General features: G+C 33.7%; 1 protein-coding gene across 2 annotated transcripts; it reads left to right on the top strand.

Moving 5' to 3' along the window:
• On the top strand, positions 1-18615 carry LOC141677943 (phosphoglucan, water dikinase, chloroplastic). 2 transcript variants are annotated; one of them, XM_074484095.1, is made up of 19 exons: positions 1-380; positions 1091-1667; positions 2658-2744; positions 2819-2950; positions 4118-4243; positions 4327-4505; positions 6996-7080; positions 8551-8715; positions 8799-8851; positions 11764-11972; positions 12061-12179; positions 13096-13166; positions 13288-13405; positions 14123-14209; positions 14294-14380; positions 14805-14881; positions 15056-15209; positions 15306-15417; positions 17445-18615. In XM_074484095.1, the coding sequence occupies exons 1-19, from the start codon at positions 190-192 to the stop codon at positions 18344-18346; spliced, it is 3531 nt and encodes a 1176-aa protein (XP_074340196.1). In that variant the 5' UTR covers positions 1-189; the 3' UTR covers positions 18347-18615. The 2 variants fall into 2 exon arrangements, with proteins under 2 accessions (XP_074340196.1, XP_074340198.1); XM_074484097.1 differs by having other exon boundaries at positions 264-380; positions 1086-1667.
• The last annotated feature ends 589 nt before the right edge of the window (positions 18616-19204 follow it).

The raw sequence follows: 19204 nt of genomic DNA, 5'->3' as shown, positions 1-19204 counted from the left end.
GTCATAGGGATGCGCCCCTGATCATTCAATTACACTCAACGTGTCACTTTATCTCCATACCCCCTATACACACACAAACAAACATTTTGTATCTATAGGTTTCCTTCCTCACCATGATTTACTCAACCTAAACTTCAAATATTCACTTGTAACTATAACTTTTAGTGATTGTGTGTAAATTACACACATATGGATTCTATGCGTGTAATGCATTGCTGCTCTACTGCAACTTGGAATAATTGGCAGCAAAGGCAGTTGCGATTCGTTTCGATTTCGAGTAGTTTAAAGCCTGGAACCATTGCCGCTTCTCGTGTTTCCAAGTTAGGGTTTTTGTATCGGCCTGGTAGAGTTTGCTCTGTTGCTGCTTCTATTGTAACTAGGTATTTTTCGAATTTCAACTTTTGTGTACTTATTACTAATTTTGTGATAATTTTTGTCGAATTTTCGTTTTCGCAACTTTATTTGCATTGTTTATATGTTTGATTAGGAATAATGAATAATGTGTTGTTGACATAGGAATTAGAGTGAGAAAATTAATTTTATGTTTACTTGGGAAGATAAAATTATTTGTTGTTGAAATGAGAATTAGACGTGAAATCGTTTGTTAGATAGTTGACGGACATTATGTGTTTTATGTGTTGTGAAATGTGAAGTCTAGTCTTTGGAATGATAGTTTAGGGTGTAGTATTGCAATTGGTATGACTAATGAAATGGAAATACGCGTAATGCAATTTACTTTTGGGTATATGATGTAGTTGTATAAAATAACCAGGGCGTTTAACTTTTTTAGTGTAGGAATGTAAATAGTGAGAAATGTGTATAGAATATCGAGCTAATTTGTGTTTTTCTTGATATGTTTTAGGGTGATTAGGATACTTAAAATAAAAAATTGTGTTGTTTTTTATGTTCGATGATGTATTTAATTGCAGAAAAGCTACTGTAAGTTAATATAAATTGATAGGAGAAAAATTATAAGAAAAAGCATATGGTTTATTGGTTCAATATTGGAAAGTTTTTATTGTATATATTTTGTATCTCAAATTTTTTAAATGAATTCTGGTAGTATAATAACAAAGCGGTTCTAGTGCAGTGAAGTAGAGAACAAGAAATCAACAAGCAACATGGTGCGATTGGTTGTTTTACTGGCACACCAGGTTGAGTATGGGGAGCACATTGCGGTTCTTGGTTCAGCTAAAGAATTTGGGTCTTGGAAGGAGAAAAAGACAATGAACTGGACTAGTGATGGATGGGTTTTGGAGTTTGAACTCAAAGGGGGTGAGTCTATTGAGTTTAAATTTGTTGTTGTGAGAGGGGATGATAATATGGTTTGGGAAGGGGGTGATAACAGAGTCTTGAAGTTGCCAAAACAAGGGAGTTTTGAGATGGTATGTCGATGGAATAGGACCAACGAGGCTGTGAATCTGTTACCCTTGGACACTGAAGTCGTCGTGGAAGAACAGAGTAATGCATATCACAATGGGTCTCCACATGTGGAGGAGATAACTAGTTCTTTTGTTGATCAGTGGCAAGGGGAAGCTGCATCTTTCATGCGATCGAATGATCACGGGAACAGAGAAAAAGAAAGAAAGTGGGATACATCAGGGCTTGAAGGGATTGCTCTGAACTTGGTGAAGGGTGATCAGAATGCCCGAAATTGGTGGCAAAAGGTTTCAGTACCAACTTCTAATCTTCCTTACTGCTTTCTTCCTTCAGAGTGGTGCCATCAACATAATTAGTTGTAATCTCCTCCTAATTTATGCGGATATGTTATTCTGTAAGCTTCTAGCCATGTTAGATATGGCTTAATGGCTATAAAATAAAATTTTAATTACTTATGCTAAATTTGGCTAGTTTTTTTCCATCCTTCCAGAAGAAGAATAACTTCAGTAAATATTGTACTCTAAAATATTATGGCGATGTCACGATTAATGGGATTGCAAGATTGGGGACATTGTTACAGCATGGGTACAGTGGTTATTTGAGGGTAGTGAATTTTGTAAGACAAAGGTCTGCGAGAGATATGCTAATTGGGAGGCTTGAAAATCCTTCACTTGTTGAAAGTGGCCATATTGCAGATAACTGATACTCGTCAAAAGTAGATGTCTGTGTGAAGATTAATTTTAAAATATAAAAATCAAGGTTTTTTTTGGTGTGCAAAATTGAGGATGGACTTGTATGAAGGGTGGCATCTGATGCTGGCTTGAGTTTTATTTTTTACATAGTTTCATAAGAAGCCTTATGATCTTCCAGTTTAAGGGATATTAGATTTTCTGATGACATAAAATATTATTGTTATGACATGAAAAGAGTGTTTGTTAGAATATTTTATGTAGTGGTTGAGATGTGATTGATACCAGTTGTAATGTAAAACACCTTGCATTTCTATTCCACAAATCTCTTTCTGAAACAGTTCCATGAAAATTCCGCTCAACAACTCTCTGCACTTATACACCTTTCTTAATATTGTATCATCGATACACTTCTTGCTGGTGTATAAAGAGCAGGTTTCACCAAAATATCAGTTGTAGCTATAGCTTATGCATATTTATAATTATATTGAAGTGAAGTATGCTTTTTTCTCTATAAAGTGTAGAAATCATATTATTTATTATAGCCTTACAAATATCCGTAATTCTGGATCTCTTCTACTGCTGCAGCTTGAAATTATTCGTGAACTACTAGTTGGAAGTCTTGCAGTTGCAAACCGTTTGGAGGCTCTTATATATTCAGCTATATATCTTAAGGTTTGTCGATTGACCACTAGCTTTAATTTTGAGTATTCCTTCACGTGTTCTTATATTTTAATCCTTGCATGCAGTGGATAAACACAGGACAAATTCCATGCTTTGAAGGTGGAGGTCATCACCGTCCAAACAAGCATGCTGAGATTTCCAGGCATATATTTCGCGAATTGGAAAGAATTTCCGGTAGAAAGGACACTTCAGCTCAGGTGATCTGTTATTCATATTAGTTATAACTTCTATTATACAATCATCTTCAATCATCTTATCTTCACTTAATTTCCCTAATCGTCTTTGTTTCATTAGTATCTCTAGTGTTAATGCACAATCAGAGTATTAGCAATGCTATAAGTTGTATCATGCGGAAAATTGAAATAACTGGAAAATGTTACCAGCGGGAAAAGTCAAAACCACAATGTCACCAGTTCGAGTATCTCAATCAAATCCAAGCCTTTAATTTTAAATGTTATAATAATATAAAATTACCCATTCTTCATGTTTCTAAATTGTCCTCTTGATTCTGTGTACGGCTTACCTCAAGAAGGTAAGGTCTTCAGATTTAATTTTAGCAACAATATCCACATTTCAGACTTACAATCCTGATAAAATTATTTTATGCAATCATATTATTTTATTTTAACGCAATATAGCAGTTTGTACTTTTTAATCATATAAACGTTTACCGATGACAGACATTAAACTTTTTTATGAGCTTTTTACAGATGCTGTAACTAATTCTTACTTTCCACTAGTTGGATATGATACTATCTTGGTTCCAAAGAAGAGCTTCATTTGACTAGAAGATTCCGGAATCTTTGTATTAATATGACTTTATATTCATATGTTTGTCATTTTCGATGATTCAAAACATTGTGATGTGATAATTACTGAACTAATCACTCATTGTATTTTAGGTATATTGGGAATATTCGTCATAGTATCTGAAATTTGTCGATTGAAGTCTTTAAACATAGTATCTAGAATTTGTTGATTGAAGTCGTTCAATTTTCCCCACTAGAGTGAGGGTGTAAATATCCAAGTGGATTTGATTAGAGTTTATATGGCTCAGCATTGAACTTGGGTATCAAAATTATAATTTGAACTACCAGAATACAGATACTTGTCACTATTAACTTTAAATTTTAATGGTATGTCAACATGGTATTCGCATAAACACAAACTCTAATATTAGCCCTACATCTCTTGTTTTGACGATTATTATTGTTATTTCACCAAATGAAAAGTCACATAATGACCAACTAGCTGGAAGAAAGATTGCGCATAATATAACTGCTCCATGAAATTTATATTCTTTATATTGTTTCTCACACTGAATTTGTTTGTAACTAACTCGACGATTTATCTATAATTTGCAGGAAGTACTCGTGATTCGCAAGATTCAGCCTTGTTTGCCATCTTTTAAGGCAGAATTTACTGCATCGGTTCCTCTAACACGTATTAGGGATATTGCCCATCGAAACGATATCCCTCATGACCTCAAGGTTATAATTGTTATAATACACTAATTTGATAATTCCGTTATATTTTCTGTTGGTATTCTCTTATTTGAATTTCTGCGACTCAGCAAGAAATCAAGCATACAATACAAAACAAGCTACATCGCAATGCTGGCCCTGAAGATTTAGTTGCTACGCAAGCAATGCTGGAAAGAGTTACCAAAAATCCTGGAGAATATAATGAAGCATTTGTAGAACAATTCAAGATATTTCATCATGAACTAAAAGATTTTTTTAATGCTGGAAGGTTTGCTCTCTAATCTATCTGTTTATTGTTTTTCTTTGTGCTAGTCTATAGTTGATTTTTTGGTCACCTTGACCTTAGTCACAGAGTTGTATTGGCTTTTACCGTCTTAACCTTTTTACTTGCGTCTTTCTGCCGTTACATTTAAATCGTTATTTTCTAATTGTACTACCTGCAGAGCTATGATAGATACCCCTTTATATTTTAAAATTATCATCGGAAAATCCTTTTATTCTAGGCTAAATGTTCTTTTTTCACGGCATGTTAATCTTTACCAAGATTGATATCCAAGCATTTTTTATACATTTTCCATGGATATCGTCTCCAAATTCTATACCAATTTAAACTATGGTTGTGCAAAAGAACATAGTTTAAAGTATGATTTCAGAAAAAAGGGCTCCATCTTTTCTATATACAATATATAAGTTACTGTGTCACTTAACATAGTCTGTTATTATATGTAGTATATACCTTGTCAAAAAAAATATTGTATGTAGTATATACAACTATAATACATCAAATTGTTATTTCTATCATTTCAGTGAACAGGGAAAATTGTACAATGAGCAAGGTTGGTCCCCACTTCCCCTAATAAGGAAAATAGAGCATCCATGTGACACTTTATTGTGTACAATTGACATGGTAGAAAAATGGTAAATAGTTATTCTGTCATTCAAAACAGGTAATGCAAGCCCTGCTCATCCTAACCCAACAGTTAACCAATTATTCTATTGCTCCAAAAGTTGGTGGGGGCTTCCAGTCTTGTCTCGTATCTTTCTCTGATTTGTGAGGAGGGTCTTAATCCAAATAATGAGTGCAAGTTGGGTCTGACGAGTGCCTCCCCAACTTAGATAGGTTATGAAAGTATATATTTAATTCTTGCTCAATGGATGTTTAGTTAAATTCTTCGTTTAACCACATGTGTGCACAATTCACCCTTTAATAACTCTGGAAATTCTTATTCGCCACTTGTGGTAAAAGATAGGACTATGAGTTGTAATCAGCTGCTGAAGTTAAAAAAAAGGAAGAACATTTATCTCATGACCTTTAGGACTTGAGGTTTCAAATGACCATGCTAATTATGAATTAATGAAAACCTTTGCGTACAGAGAAAATTCCACATCAGATATAAAGGTTAGATGGTGTATAAGATGTACTACCACTTGAAGGGTGCACTAGGAGGTTGAGTCAAGCAAATCCCACCATCTATAGATCATTAGAGATCAAGAAGTGGAGAATTTGTGTATAAAGGAATTGAAGTTTTTTACAAATTCATCAGTGTAGGGATCAGGTTCATGTTTTTCCGGGCCATTTACTATTGGTTCCTTCTTTAAATCGGTTTTTCTTCTTTCTCGAAGCTTGATTTCTCCACTTGATGAAACATATAGACAATAGAAAGCATGTATACCATTTCAAGAGTGTTGGGCATATCTTAAGACGGCGGGCGAATGAAAGATTTCCTTTCTTGTGACTCTTACCCAGATATGCAATAAGTTGTGATATATGTTATAAGGCAAATAAAAAAAACCTTCACGGCTTTGTTCAATCACCAAAGTAGATAAATAGTTGGATGATGGTACTAGCAACCCGCCTTGCAGTTGAATGTGGCTGAACCTTCATTTGTAATTAATGTTAATCCTTTCTACCCCTTTTTAACTAATAAACTATCTTTTATTATTTACGAACTAATAAACGCCTGAATTTTTATAGAAATTAGACTATTTTGCTTCGTTATCATGCTAGAGAAAGTGCAGCAAACACAAACACAGAACATCCAACTGAACCCTAAATTTGTCTTTTTTAAGCAATTGCCACTCACCTAAATTTAAGATTTCATTTCAAACTCCAAGGTCAAGTTTTTGTTAAGGTACAAAGAATGATGTGGTCCAGGAAATACACACATCATCTCGCCTTCATGGACTCAGTTGTTACATGAGTCGCGTTTGTGGTGGATGTGCTTCTTGTTAAGTGCCTTGTATGATAAAGTGGTTCCTGAAGCAATACACACATCGTCTCGCCTTCATGGACATAGTTGTTATCGACATCGTCAAAATTCCTTCCAAGAAACCACTCTTTACAATCTTCAGTTACATCTATTGGTCTTGAACAGCACTTGCATCGAATTTACGATTTAAATCTTTATTATATTTGACATATACCGCGTCATTGAGTTGCTTTTGAGTCGAATGTTCCTCCTCTTAATGGATGTTTTTACACGCACCCCGATTGTGTTCAGAACCAGAAGCACCACATGTTAGACTCAAGACTTTGATTGTGAACTTTTGTAAGTTTGGAGCTAAACTTCCAAAATTATCCCACAATGTTACCAGATATACATTCAAATTAAGTTTAATTATGTCAGACTTTTCTCTAGTTTACTTATCTTTTGTTGATTAAATCCATCTCTGTACTTTTTTTTATAATGTTAATCTAAAATACTACTCGTAGAAATTTGGGTTTTTATATGTGCATTTTGTCTATATATTTTTGCAGCCTAACAGAACAACTGGATTCAATAAAGGAATCTTTTGATGAAAGGAGCTTATCATCCCTTTCTCTGTTTTTGGAGTGCAAAAAGGTGATTGTCTATTTCATATTATACTTTTCTAGATGCATTTCCCTATCTGCAATATTAATTAAAGGTTTTTAATTAATATTTTTTGAAAGTAGTTATGTATTTGGTAAGAATTAGCATATCAGCTAAAAAATGTAAGCAATAATAAGGATTCAATTCTAAAGTAATTACATATATTTGGTAAAAGAAAGAGCTCATATTATAACATTTTCTACTTGAAATTTAGTAATTTACTTTTTGATATAAAAAATTGGATAATTGAATTCTAATCTAAATTATTTTTCCTGTTTGAATTTACCCATTATATATTTCATGTATAAATGGGGGAGTAAGGCTACATCTGGGGGTGCGGAAAAGATTGTAAACAGAGTGAAGTTTTATATGAGAATAATTTTTTTATTTTATTTCATAAAAAGTTTAGCATGTTATTTTATATATTTAAAATATATTGAGTTAAAATTTTCTTAGTATTTTTATTCCGCCACAACCGGTTCGTCTCTTTTCCACCTTATATTCTCCGCTCTCTCTCAAATTAAAGTTATATTGAAGGATTCTGACCTTTTTCACTTCTTTACCTGATAAAAAATGTTGCTCTAGTGAAATCCGTATCCATCTTTTTAGTGTTTATTTTTTGAGAAAAATATACTTGTTGAAGATTATATAAAAATGTGCTTGTGCCTGGTCGCTAGTGAACTGATCATGTAAAACATCGGCGGACATGTTTTTGAAATTCATATAAATTTTGCATTATCTTTCACCTGAATTCCCATATTTTTATAATCTTCTAAATCCGTGTATTCCCGTATTACGCACCCTTGCACCCATATCGTTGCTTCTTAAGTTTATAGTATTTGACTAATTTTATGGCATGAAGTAAATTACAACAATGCCAGAATGACATAGGTTTTAAGTAATAAATATTTAGTAAAAATTATTATATTTTTGAAGCAAAAATTATTATATGCAATTGTAGAAGTTGAAAATTAATACATGCAAAGATATAAAATGAATAATGAAAAAGCATGATAATTCTTACCGCAAGATAAGTTCGAGCATTAAAGATGAGGATTGACAATTTCTTTGAATAAACAGAGGAAGAAATTTGAAAGTTGAGCTAGAAACATCATTCTTGTCCTACTTGCATTTCATGGGTTTTTACATTCACTTTAAGCTCACCCATGTCAGTTGCATAATGAAGATATAAAAATTATCATTTGGACTTCAAATTTTGGTTTCCACTTAATAGAATAGCCAAATGGGTGCCAAGTTAGTCACATAAAGATGGTGAATTTCATTTTAAGTGCCAAAAATATGAAATAACAGTTAGCTGCATAATTGCAATAGTTTTTCCATATGCATTTGATTATTAAAATTAAAAGTGATCCTTAATCTTCTAATTCAATTGACTTAGCATTTTTGAAACGAATGATTTATAAGTTAACTCGCTGAATGGGGTTAATTTTTGATTGCTAGGGTTTAGACGATTCCGGAGGAATTTTTATGTTAAAAAGTGACGAGATGGATCTACTGATAAAAACACTACAGTCCTTACACAGTCTGCGAGGAGCAATTGTGAGAGGTCTTGAAAGTGGAATTAGAAATGATGCTCCTGATTCTGCAATAGCAATGCGCCAAAAGGTCCACTGCAATCTTTTAATTCTATTTATTAAATCTGATGTTTATGTGAACTTAACTTTATTCCTAATGATGGTTTGAAACAGTGGCGTCTTTGTGAGATTGGACTCGAAGACTATTCATTTGTTCTCTTGAGCAGGTATATTTAATTTTTGACCTTATCTGAGATATATTTCATGTACCAGTATCATAAATAGGTTCAAGTACTTTTGCTTCTTTGAAAGTGATAAAAGAAACACCTAGAGAAGTATGGTGATTATTAGTTATTGTTTATCTTAACTGAATGTGTTGCATGATTTCTTTAATGTGAGATATATATCAGTATTCACTGGTCAGTGTGTATATATTGGTATTAGATGTAAAAAACGTCACCCCTTATAGTTGGAGGTAATTAAATTTGACAGAAGCGAACGGAATTTGTTTTATTTTTCGGGGAAAATTCATATTTTTCAATCATATGAAAAGAAATATTTTATAAATGTTCATATTTCTCATTCCTTCCTCCACTCATTCCAAAAAACTCGAACTATAGACTCAATCACCCCAATTTTGAGATGAATTCTCATTTCTACTTCCTGCTTTAACTACCGTGTGTTCACCATTTGGCTCTTTGTGATGATTTTCTTAAATTGCTTGTTTAACCTCTATGTCCACCACATACTTAGACACAAGTAGCAAAATTTCGGCGGACAGTTCGATTGAAAAATTCAGAAGGTAGTCATAATTAATATTCTTGATTTAGATCTAAAAGAAACTAATATGAATATTTTGTAGCTTTCAGTTTCCAACTTATTATATATTCCACACACATATCATCTTACTGATATCTTCATTATTGTATTTATACTCTCTCAATCTCATTTTATGTGTCATGTTTTGACTAGTCCACGGTCAAATTGATCAAAGTTTGACCGTAAATTGCACATTCTATATAATTAAAAATTGTAAAACTTATATTATTAAAAAATATATTTAATTTAATTTAAAATTTGGGGGTGCTGGCGGTATAAATCTATGGGTTATGTCATGTGAAGCCTTATGAACATATGTTTTACAATTTTAATTTATAATATCATCTTTTCCATTTATGGAATAAAGTAGTAGGTACGTTTTTAGTTTTTTGCTGATTCAGTTGTCATATTTTGATAGTTGCTTAAAGCTATCAATTTAGTCATCATATAGTTGTCCGCCAACATTTTGCTATTTGTGTTCAAGTATGTGGTTAAAATAAATCGCACATATACAAATCGTAGAAATGCTCCCTCAATTCCATTTTTACCAGTCCCCATGACTTTGCCAAAATTTTTAAGAACAATATACTTCTACATTATATTTTTATGTTTTTTGTCCTAAGTCAAACTTTGATGCTTATGTTTTTATTAAACAAACAGTAGATGAAGGTGGAGGTCGTATGATCCCACACTTCCGACCTCTCTTTCATAGGCCTTCTTTTTTTCTTCGCGGAGCTTGCGGTTTGAGTTTGAGTGGTTTTAGGATCATTAGAATCCCCCATCCCCGTGTCTCGTTGTGAATCTGCTTGGGACATTACACCAATTTGCAACTGAAATAAAAAGGAAGTTAAGTAAACTAAATTAGTTTGTAAGTTACAACAGTACTGCACTGCTGCTACTACTTAGTACTTACTGCTACTGCTCATGAATTGTCTAATTAATACAACCAAAACAAGTAAACTGTAAACAACAATCTACAAAAAAATGAGTTTGTAGCTACTGTAGTCAAGAATACAACTAAGAGTTATATAACCTTGATTCTCCAGTACTCAATTAAGAGTTAAATAAAATTAAAACCTAGGAGAAATTAGCAAATCAGGAATAACAAACTAAATGATGCATATACAAAATTAGGAAATATTAGCAAATTAGGAGATAACAAACTAAAACATATTTTTTGATTGCAAAATCTAGAGATATCTAATTGAAATTGAATAAGGAAAGTAATGAACCGATGAAGCTGCGAAAGAGATATCCAATATGAATCTTTGATACTTTGAACCCAAAATTAGTCCGATGGCGATCGATATGAATGTATATGCGGCGTTGTTTTGTTTCCCTGGTGACTGACCTGTGTCTGTGTGAGTATAATAGGGTTAAGTCGTTAGTGTGTGAATACTGAATACAAATTTTATAATATATATATATATATAAAATAAAAAATATATTATATATTTATATATGTTATTCCGTCTATTCGGTCCAGAACTGATTTTTTTTTAAAAAAACAGACCGGACCGAATAAACCGAATACCCGAATTTTTTGAAAAAATGGAACCGAACCGAACCGAATTAGCAAAATTCGGTTCGGTTTTCCGGTCTCGGTTCGGTTTTGCTCAGCCCTAGAAAAGATATACGATGTTTATTGAATGTTTTGAAGAAATGCTACTAGAAACTTACAGGGAGAAGTAAAAGGGTACGGAGGTAATACATCTCTGTAGTAAATAAGATTATATGTTGTAGATGCTAACTATAAAGTGTATCTTAATTTGTAGATTGATCAAAGTTAGTTCCAAGTTTAGCTAGTGAACGGGAAAGGTGTCACTATAATAAAATAGTCTATTTGCCAAATCTCTGGATTAAAAATAAAACGACATAATCCCTGCTTCTACTTGAAGTCGGATATATTCACTTTGCTTACTATATATTTAATGCTTCTTCAGATCTTCAAAACTAAAGTCACATTATCTTGTTTTTTTTTTCAAATTGAGTTGACACTTAACATACATTTCTCTGTTGAAACTTGAAACTATAAAACGAATTGCCCTATATGCACATACATTTTGTGGATTTTGAGGATTATCGTGATACCTATGTTACATGTGAAATAATTTTTACTATACATTTGATAAGTATGAACCACAATAATAAATACCAAGTTCTAAAGACTAGAAGAACCTGATGTGCTAAAGGTTGATTACCTTGGCTGACACTCTTTGCTTGCACATACTCTAGATTAATTCTACATCATGTCTATCAATGTAAGATTTCTCATAACAATGATAACAAAATATGGTAAGTAATATACTGATATGTTTAGGTGCCTTAATACTCTTGAAGCTGCGGGAGGGGCTCATCAGCTTGCAGAACATGTGGACTTGAAAAATATTAGATCATGGAATGATCCTATTAGGGCTCTCGTGGTTGGCATTCATCAGCTAGGTCTGTCTGGTTGGAAGAGAGAGGAATGTGATGCTATTGGAAATGAACTAATAGCATGGCAAGAGAAAGGCCTTCTGAAAACAGAAGGTATATCTTTATAGCTAACCATTGCTATACTTTGGATTTTATGTAAGGCCTCTCTAATCTCAACTGGCGTGTTATATATCTTATGAAGGCAATGAAGATGGTAAAAGAATTTGGGCATTAAGGCTCAAAGCAACTCTTGATAGGTCGAGAAGGCTGACGGAGGAGTACTCCGAGGCACTTCTTCAAATATTTCCGGAGAAAGTCCAGGTATGGTTACATATTTGTTATTCTAGAGTAATCTCTTTTAATATGTTTTTTGTTGGTATCCAAAAAACAAATTTAAAGATGAATCTACATGAACTCTCAATTTGGCCATCATCTATTTTCCAGATTAAACTGCTTTATAGATCTATCTTATCTGGCTGAAATTATTATATGTTACTTGACAACATTTGGTCCAATTTTACTGTGGGGCCTGTACATCGTTGTTAAAGGCGCAATTAGGCGCAAGGTGTGATTAAAAAATGTGCGATTTAGAGCGATTCTGAAATAGTCCAAAGAGCACTTCAAAAGCGCTAAAAAGATTAGTAAAAGACACAAAAACCTTTAAAAGAATGGTAAAAGAGAAGAAACCCTACCCTATCTTCAGTTTTTTACAAAAATGCAAATCATGGAGCATCTTATTCAAGTCTAATAGAGAAGATGATGAAAAGAAAGAGCAAGAATTTGAGGGGCAAGAGATTGACCTCAATGACTCCGAAGCTTATAAATTATTGAACCTTATTGATTGATGTTTCATTATTGAAATTTTAATTATGTTATATATGCTCCCTGTTATGTTTCAATGTTAAGATATGTCAAGTATAATTTTCTAGTTAAATTTGTGAATTATATTTTTGCTCTAAAAGCACACAATAATGGCACTTCACAAGTCGCACTTTAAAATTGGGTCTTGCGGTTTTCTAGAATCTGTGCCTTAAATCATCTCCATGTTTAATATTTATCCATCTCATTTTGCAAAGTTCAGTGGGAATCCTGACAGTGTACAAACTTTATCTCCACTAAAAGCATCTACACGTTTTTACGTTAGGGAGCCCTAACCCTCAACTACTTTGTCACTTGTCCTACATGTCTTCCTGGATAATTGGAGGCTTCTAATCGAGAATATCCTTGTCTATTGCAGATATTAGGAAAAGCTCTAGGAGTGCCTGAAAATAGTGTCCGCATTTATGCTGAAGCAGAAATTCGTGCGGGGTATGTTGGCATCATATTTATCTTCCATATTAAAACTTGTAATTTCTGATTGTGCATCAGCAATGATTTCTAGTTTATTATAAATTAATATATACATCTAACTTGCAAGTGTCATTTTTAGTGTTATTTTTCAGGTTTCAAAACTTTGTACAGTTCTCCTCAAAGCTGTAAGAACTGCCCTGGGATCTCAAGGTTGGGATGTTCTGGTTCCAGGGGCCACTTCTGGAACCCTTGTTCAGGTACTTAAGTGCAACAATAATCTCAAAACAGTTAAATATCTTTTCTCACAAAAAAAAATTGTTTTCAGTTCCAGAAATACGAACCATGGATATGTAGAAGATACATATTAGAGGTTTCTAGTTTCACTAATATTGTTTTTATATCATACTAAGTGGATTCCAGTTCAGGAGCACGAATAATATTCATACAGTCATATGATCTATATGCACAATCCTAGTCCTCTAAATTGTGTCCTCTTTTTTTTTTTAACTTAAAATTTGCATTTTATCATTTATTCTTTAATGTTCATCTATGCTGATATTTATGTTATCTTATTCACTTGAGGTTCATACTAATTTTTTTCAGTGGTTTTTGTTTGCTGTTTAGTTATATATTTCTATCATGCATGCCACATATGTTGAATGTAGTGGGTGACGTCTATTTACTTTTCTTATTCCCTCAAATTTTGGTTGGAAATGATTTTTTTATTTAATTACTTGCATTAAAATGGTTCTCGGCTTTTAGTACTTCATATTGGTAATTTCATGTGACAGTCTGGCAAATAAATTTTATAATTTACTCTATTTTTTTTATGTTTCTGAGTTCTCTTGATGTTTAGTGTTATCGCCTTAGCGTCAAATTTCAACAACATTGTCAATATGTAATGAATTTCACATGCTACATTTAAAATTCTGCTCACTGGTGCATCTTTTAGTCTCACTCACTCAGTTCTGTAGGTTGACAAAATTGTTCCTGGGACACTGCCAGCATCTTTAACAGGACCTGTAATTCTTGTGGTTAGCAAAGCAGATGGAGATGAAGAGGTTGAGAAATTTTCTGTTTTTAAATTCTAAGTTATCTAATATTGCTCCTGGGAGCTAATAAGTCTTGCTAATGCAATCTGGCAGGTAACAGCTGCTGGAAGTAATATAGTTGGAGTTGTGCTTCTGCAGGAGCTGCCCCACTTATCCCATCTTGGTGTTAGAGCCCGGCAAGCAAGTCACCATAACTCACTCAATTGCTCCCTTCATCCCATCTTGATGTTATAAGTTATATTTTTTTCCGTAATTTATGTCTCGTGCAAAAATCTGAACTTCATTTTTCTAAACAGAAACAAATATTACGAAAAGTTTTTTTTCAGGTTTTTTTGTTCTGCACAAAAACTTGAAGTTCATATTTACTATACAAAAACAAGAATACGTAAATATATTATTTAGAAGTACCTTATCTATATGCCTTATAATGCGTGGAAAAAATATGAAAAATAAGTGGCTCACATAAACATGAAGTGGGATGGAGACAGTATTGTAGTTATATAGTACTATTATATCATGAAAGGCAGGAAGTGGGATGAAGACGGGGTTATAGTTATATACTATTAGATCATGAAAATAAATAATCAGAAGTTATTATGTGCAGGAGAAAGTTGTGTTTGTTACTTGCGAAGATGATGATAAGGTTAATGATATCAGAAAACTTGACCAAAAATACGTGAGGTTATCATCTTTCCATCTTTTCTATCACATAATCAGTTTCCTCTCAGAAGCCCTCGTAACATCCGATGATGGAAAATTCACCTAATCCTTCAATGATCCAAAATTACTATTTTTTCTTCCTTTTCATACTTCATTTGTCTTTATGCTAATTTTGTTCTATTATTTCTTTCCCAGGTTAGAAGCATCATCATCAGCAGTTAACTTAACTGCATCGATACGTGAAAGCGATCCTTCTTTAAAAAATATTTCAAGTAATGGTTCATCAGCTTCTGGAAAGACAACTGATAATGGTCCTTCCTGGTCAGCTGGAGAAACCCCTACAATTCAGGTACCGTTTTGTTGTGCTTCAGTTTTATAATATCTTACGGTTGTAGTTCAATCTTCTCTTAGTTATCAAATTGTTGAAAAGTGCGATTTTGAACAGGTTGACTCTACTGAAGACGTCATACCACTTGCTGATGCAAGTGTGCAATCTTCAGGTGCAAAGGCTGCTTCTTGTGGTCGCCTAGCGTCCCTTGTGTCTATGTCAAGTAAAGGTAGTGCACTTGTGCCGAAGGCCATATTTTTTGTTATGAAAATTTGTTCATATTGTAAAAGTAGAAGAGGTTTGGAAGTTTAGTCGTACTTTGTTACTAGCTCACTTTTATTTCCTTTGTGTGAAATATCTTGTGTACATCTCTACTATATTATTGAGTCTGGAAAACCTATCAAATTATCTCTAAATGTATCACACAGCATCATGACCTTAATGTCCATCTTCAACATCTTTCTCTCATAAAAAATTAGATACCCTACTATACTAATATGTACACGCATTTTTCCCATCGACTTTTCTTTAAAACCTTCACAGATGCTCGACCAATATTGATTTGTAGAACCTATTACACATATCTTGAAGCTTTGTAGAACCTATTACACATTCCCAGGATCTTTGTTCAGATCTGCACGTTCCAGAGTTTCCTCTAACTTATTCAGCATATCTAGTTTTGGATTTTGTGCCCATATTGATTGGTTATCAAACTTGTTTAAGGAATTATATAAGTTCCAAGATGAATTAAAAAAGGAATACCACTACTTTTCTTCTAGTTCAAGTGGTACTTGATGTAGGACAAGATTTAATAGCATGGCACAACAGAACAATGTCTAAAGAAACCAAAGGTAAGACAGGTTTCTGTGAAAAAGACGCAGGAAAAGTTGTTACCTTAGAGATTTCTGAAGAAGGGTGAAAATTGTTGATCACTACCCAAAAGAAGAAAATCATTTCAAATGAAAGAAAGACTATAAACTGTCCCATTGGATGGGTTTACACAAGTGTTTAATGATAAATTAAAACCTGCAATTATGTTGATAAAAGTAAATTCCTGTGTAGTAATTTAAGAACTTCCTAAATAATTCCAAGTAAATCATAATAAACCCTAAATGTTAAATCCTAAATCCCCAGTCTTGCTTCAAATAATAGATTTATAATGATACTTATTCCCTTCATCGAGTATTTTGGAACACTAAAGGTAATTTATATATCATATGTATTTCCTCTCCCATCAGAATTGCTAGCGTGGTCATTCTGCATATCACTAGCTGCTTCTCTTGTAATTGACACTTTTCTTTTTGGTCATTCTGGAGCTAGTAGAAATTCCAGCTTGTACCGGCTTCCTCCAGTCCCTACTTATGTCTGAGAGTGTGCTTGCTCATATTAAGATCAGATTATAAGAATCTTAATTGTTATGTTTTTTTTATGAAAAATGTAAGGTTGAAAAAATATGAACACAATTTTCTAATGTTAGTGGGTAGTACAATTTTCATCCAGCACATATCATGTGAATAAGTGGTTAAGAAATGAAACATAAAATTTTGAAGACATGGAGAAGAAATCCTGTTGAATATTGGCCCAAGATACCACAATGTTGCATATTTGGGAATTTTGGAACCCTATCTTTAATAGGCAGCACACTTGTGCTGTATGCGACCTGTTAAATGTTATGTATATATTATTCTGCATGCCTGTTGTATTGTACATCATAAAATTATCAATGTTGACACTTTTGGGAGATTGATTCTGAAAGAGCTCTACTCCTAAATGTATTAACCAATATGGTAAAGAGGGTCAAACATATAATTTTAGTATATTTGGAACTTAATTATCGTTTTATAGTATCACTGGGATAATTCAATCCCGTTTCCCCATTTTTATGACATATATAACCTAAAACTACTATTTTTTTGTGTGTTTCAGCATGGTAGTGACAATCTTAAACAAAAAATCTGGAACAGTTAGTCCACCTCACTCCATTATTTGCCAGTGATAATATATTCAGCTGTTCAAGACCTACATACAAATCATTCCTGTAATTATGCTTTCTGTACCAATTTTGAAATGAATATGGTGGTTACATGTCCTCGATACACATGCTATTTCTTGCCCTTAAGTTTTTTTTTTATCTCTTTTTGATTTGTTCTGGGAGTATACATACTTTGAAGAACCTATACATGTTATCCCTGTAATTTTGAAAGGGGAAAAAATGTTATTACATATCTGCTAATGAGGTTACTCATCAAATGGCAGTTCACAATGAACAAGGAGTTCCAGCTCTCTTTAAAGTTCCCTCTGGAGCAGTAATACCTTTCGGATCTATGGAGTTGGCGCTAAAGCAACACAATTTAATGGAAGCCTTTAGCTCAATTCTTGAGCAGATAGAGTCGGCCAAATTGGAAGGTGGTGAACTTGACAAACTCTGCACTGAGCTCCAAAAGCTGATATCTTCCACACATCCTTCTGAAGACATAGTTGAAGTATTAGGAACAATTTTTCCTAGTAACGCAAGATTAATTGTCCGCTCAAGTGCAAATGTTGAGGACTTGGCAGGAATGTCTGCAGCTGGACTATATGATTCGATTCCAAATGTCAACCTTTCAAATCCAATAATTTTTGGGAATGCTGTTAGCCGAGTTTGGGCTTCTTTATACACTCGCAGAGCAGTTTTAAGCCGTAGAGCTGCAGGTGTGCCTCAGAAGGAGGCTATGATGGCTATTCTGGTCCAGGAGATGCTGTCTCCAGAACTATCCTTTGTACTCCACACACTCAGCCCAACAGATCAAGACCATCACTCTGTTGAGGCTGAAATTGCTTCCGGTCTTGGTGAAACTCTAGCGTCGGGCACCCGCGGCACACCCTGGCGTCTATCTTCAGGCAAATTTGATGGATCAGTACGCACATTGGCATTTGCAAATTTCAGTGAGGAGATGCTTCTTGGTGATGGTCCTGCTAATGGGGAAGTTGTCCGTTTGACTGTGGACTATAGCAAAAAACCCCTGACAGTGGACCCAATCTTTCGTCAACAACTTGGTCAGCGTCTCGGTGCTGTAGGTTTCTTCCTGGAGCGCAAGTTTGGTTGCCCACAAGATGTTGAAGGATGTATGGTCGGCAAAGATATCTATATTGTGCAGACTCGTCCCCAACCCCATTGACGATTATAGTTCCAGAGTTGCTCACAGCCTTTGAACCTTGAAGCAATTCCTGCATCTGTAAACTATGTAGAACTAATATACGTACTACTTCAGTTCTCCCAATAGGTAAAACTGCGGTACATCCCAATAAGATTGTGTACAAGTTACTGAACATATTCCCTAAATACATGAAGTTAGATATATCTATACTCATGTAGTTGAGTTCTACAAAAACTTCAAGATATGTTTATACTCTGTGTGTGTCTATGCTCATAGGCCATTCTTTTATCTGTTATCTGTTGTTGATTTTGATCTTTTTCTAGGAAGCACGTCGTGATTTACAATTTCACAAGTTTACTCTATACTGATTAAGCAATGCAAGAAACTGCCTACACAAGTTTCGGGAGGATTTATTATGTAGTTAGAACTGGATGGAAGATTTCGTTGTTAATACAGGAATTGCTCCTGAGACCCCTGAACTGCCTACATAGGTTTTAATGAACATGGGAGTTAAAGAGAAATGAAATTAGATTGCCTTTATTTTTGTTTATGTAACAAATATGATACATCAGAGGGTTGAATTATACTGTTCATATATAGTTTAGTTTTATTCTCCTTCATCATAGATAAACAAATATACATACATATCTCTATGTTCTGTTTCAATCAGTATGTTCCTTTCCTAGTAGGCTTATGCATGTGGCAACGGCGAAGCTCTGTTTCCTCAGTGGTGGGAAGTGCTGTTGTACAGTTTGCTCTATTTCAGTCACAGAAGTGTTTCATGCTTGTTTAGTTGAATCAGTATCATATTCCCTTAAAACATGTGAGAAAGGATTTATTCCATATTAATGACTCATGCAACTTATATGGGGCATTAAA

Source organism: Apium graveolens, chromosome 8 (assembly GCF_009905375.1).
Source record: "Apium graveolens cultivar Ventura chromosome 8, ASM990537v1, whole genome shotgun sequence".
Taxonomy (NCBI): Eukaryota; Viridiplantae; Streptophyta; class Magnoliopsida; order Apiales; family Apiaceae; genus Apium; species Apium graveolens.
Note: the sequence above shows the minus strand (reverse complement) of the source record. Positions and strands in the feature narration are given on the sequence as shown.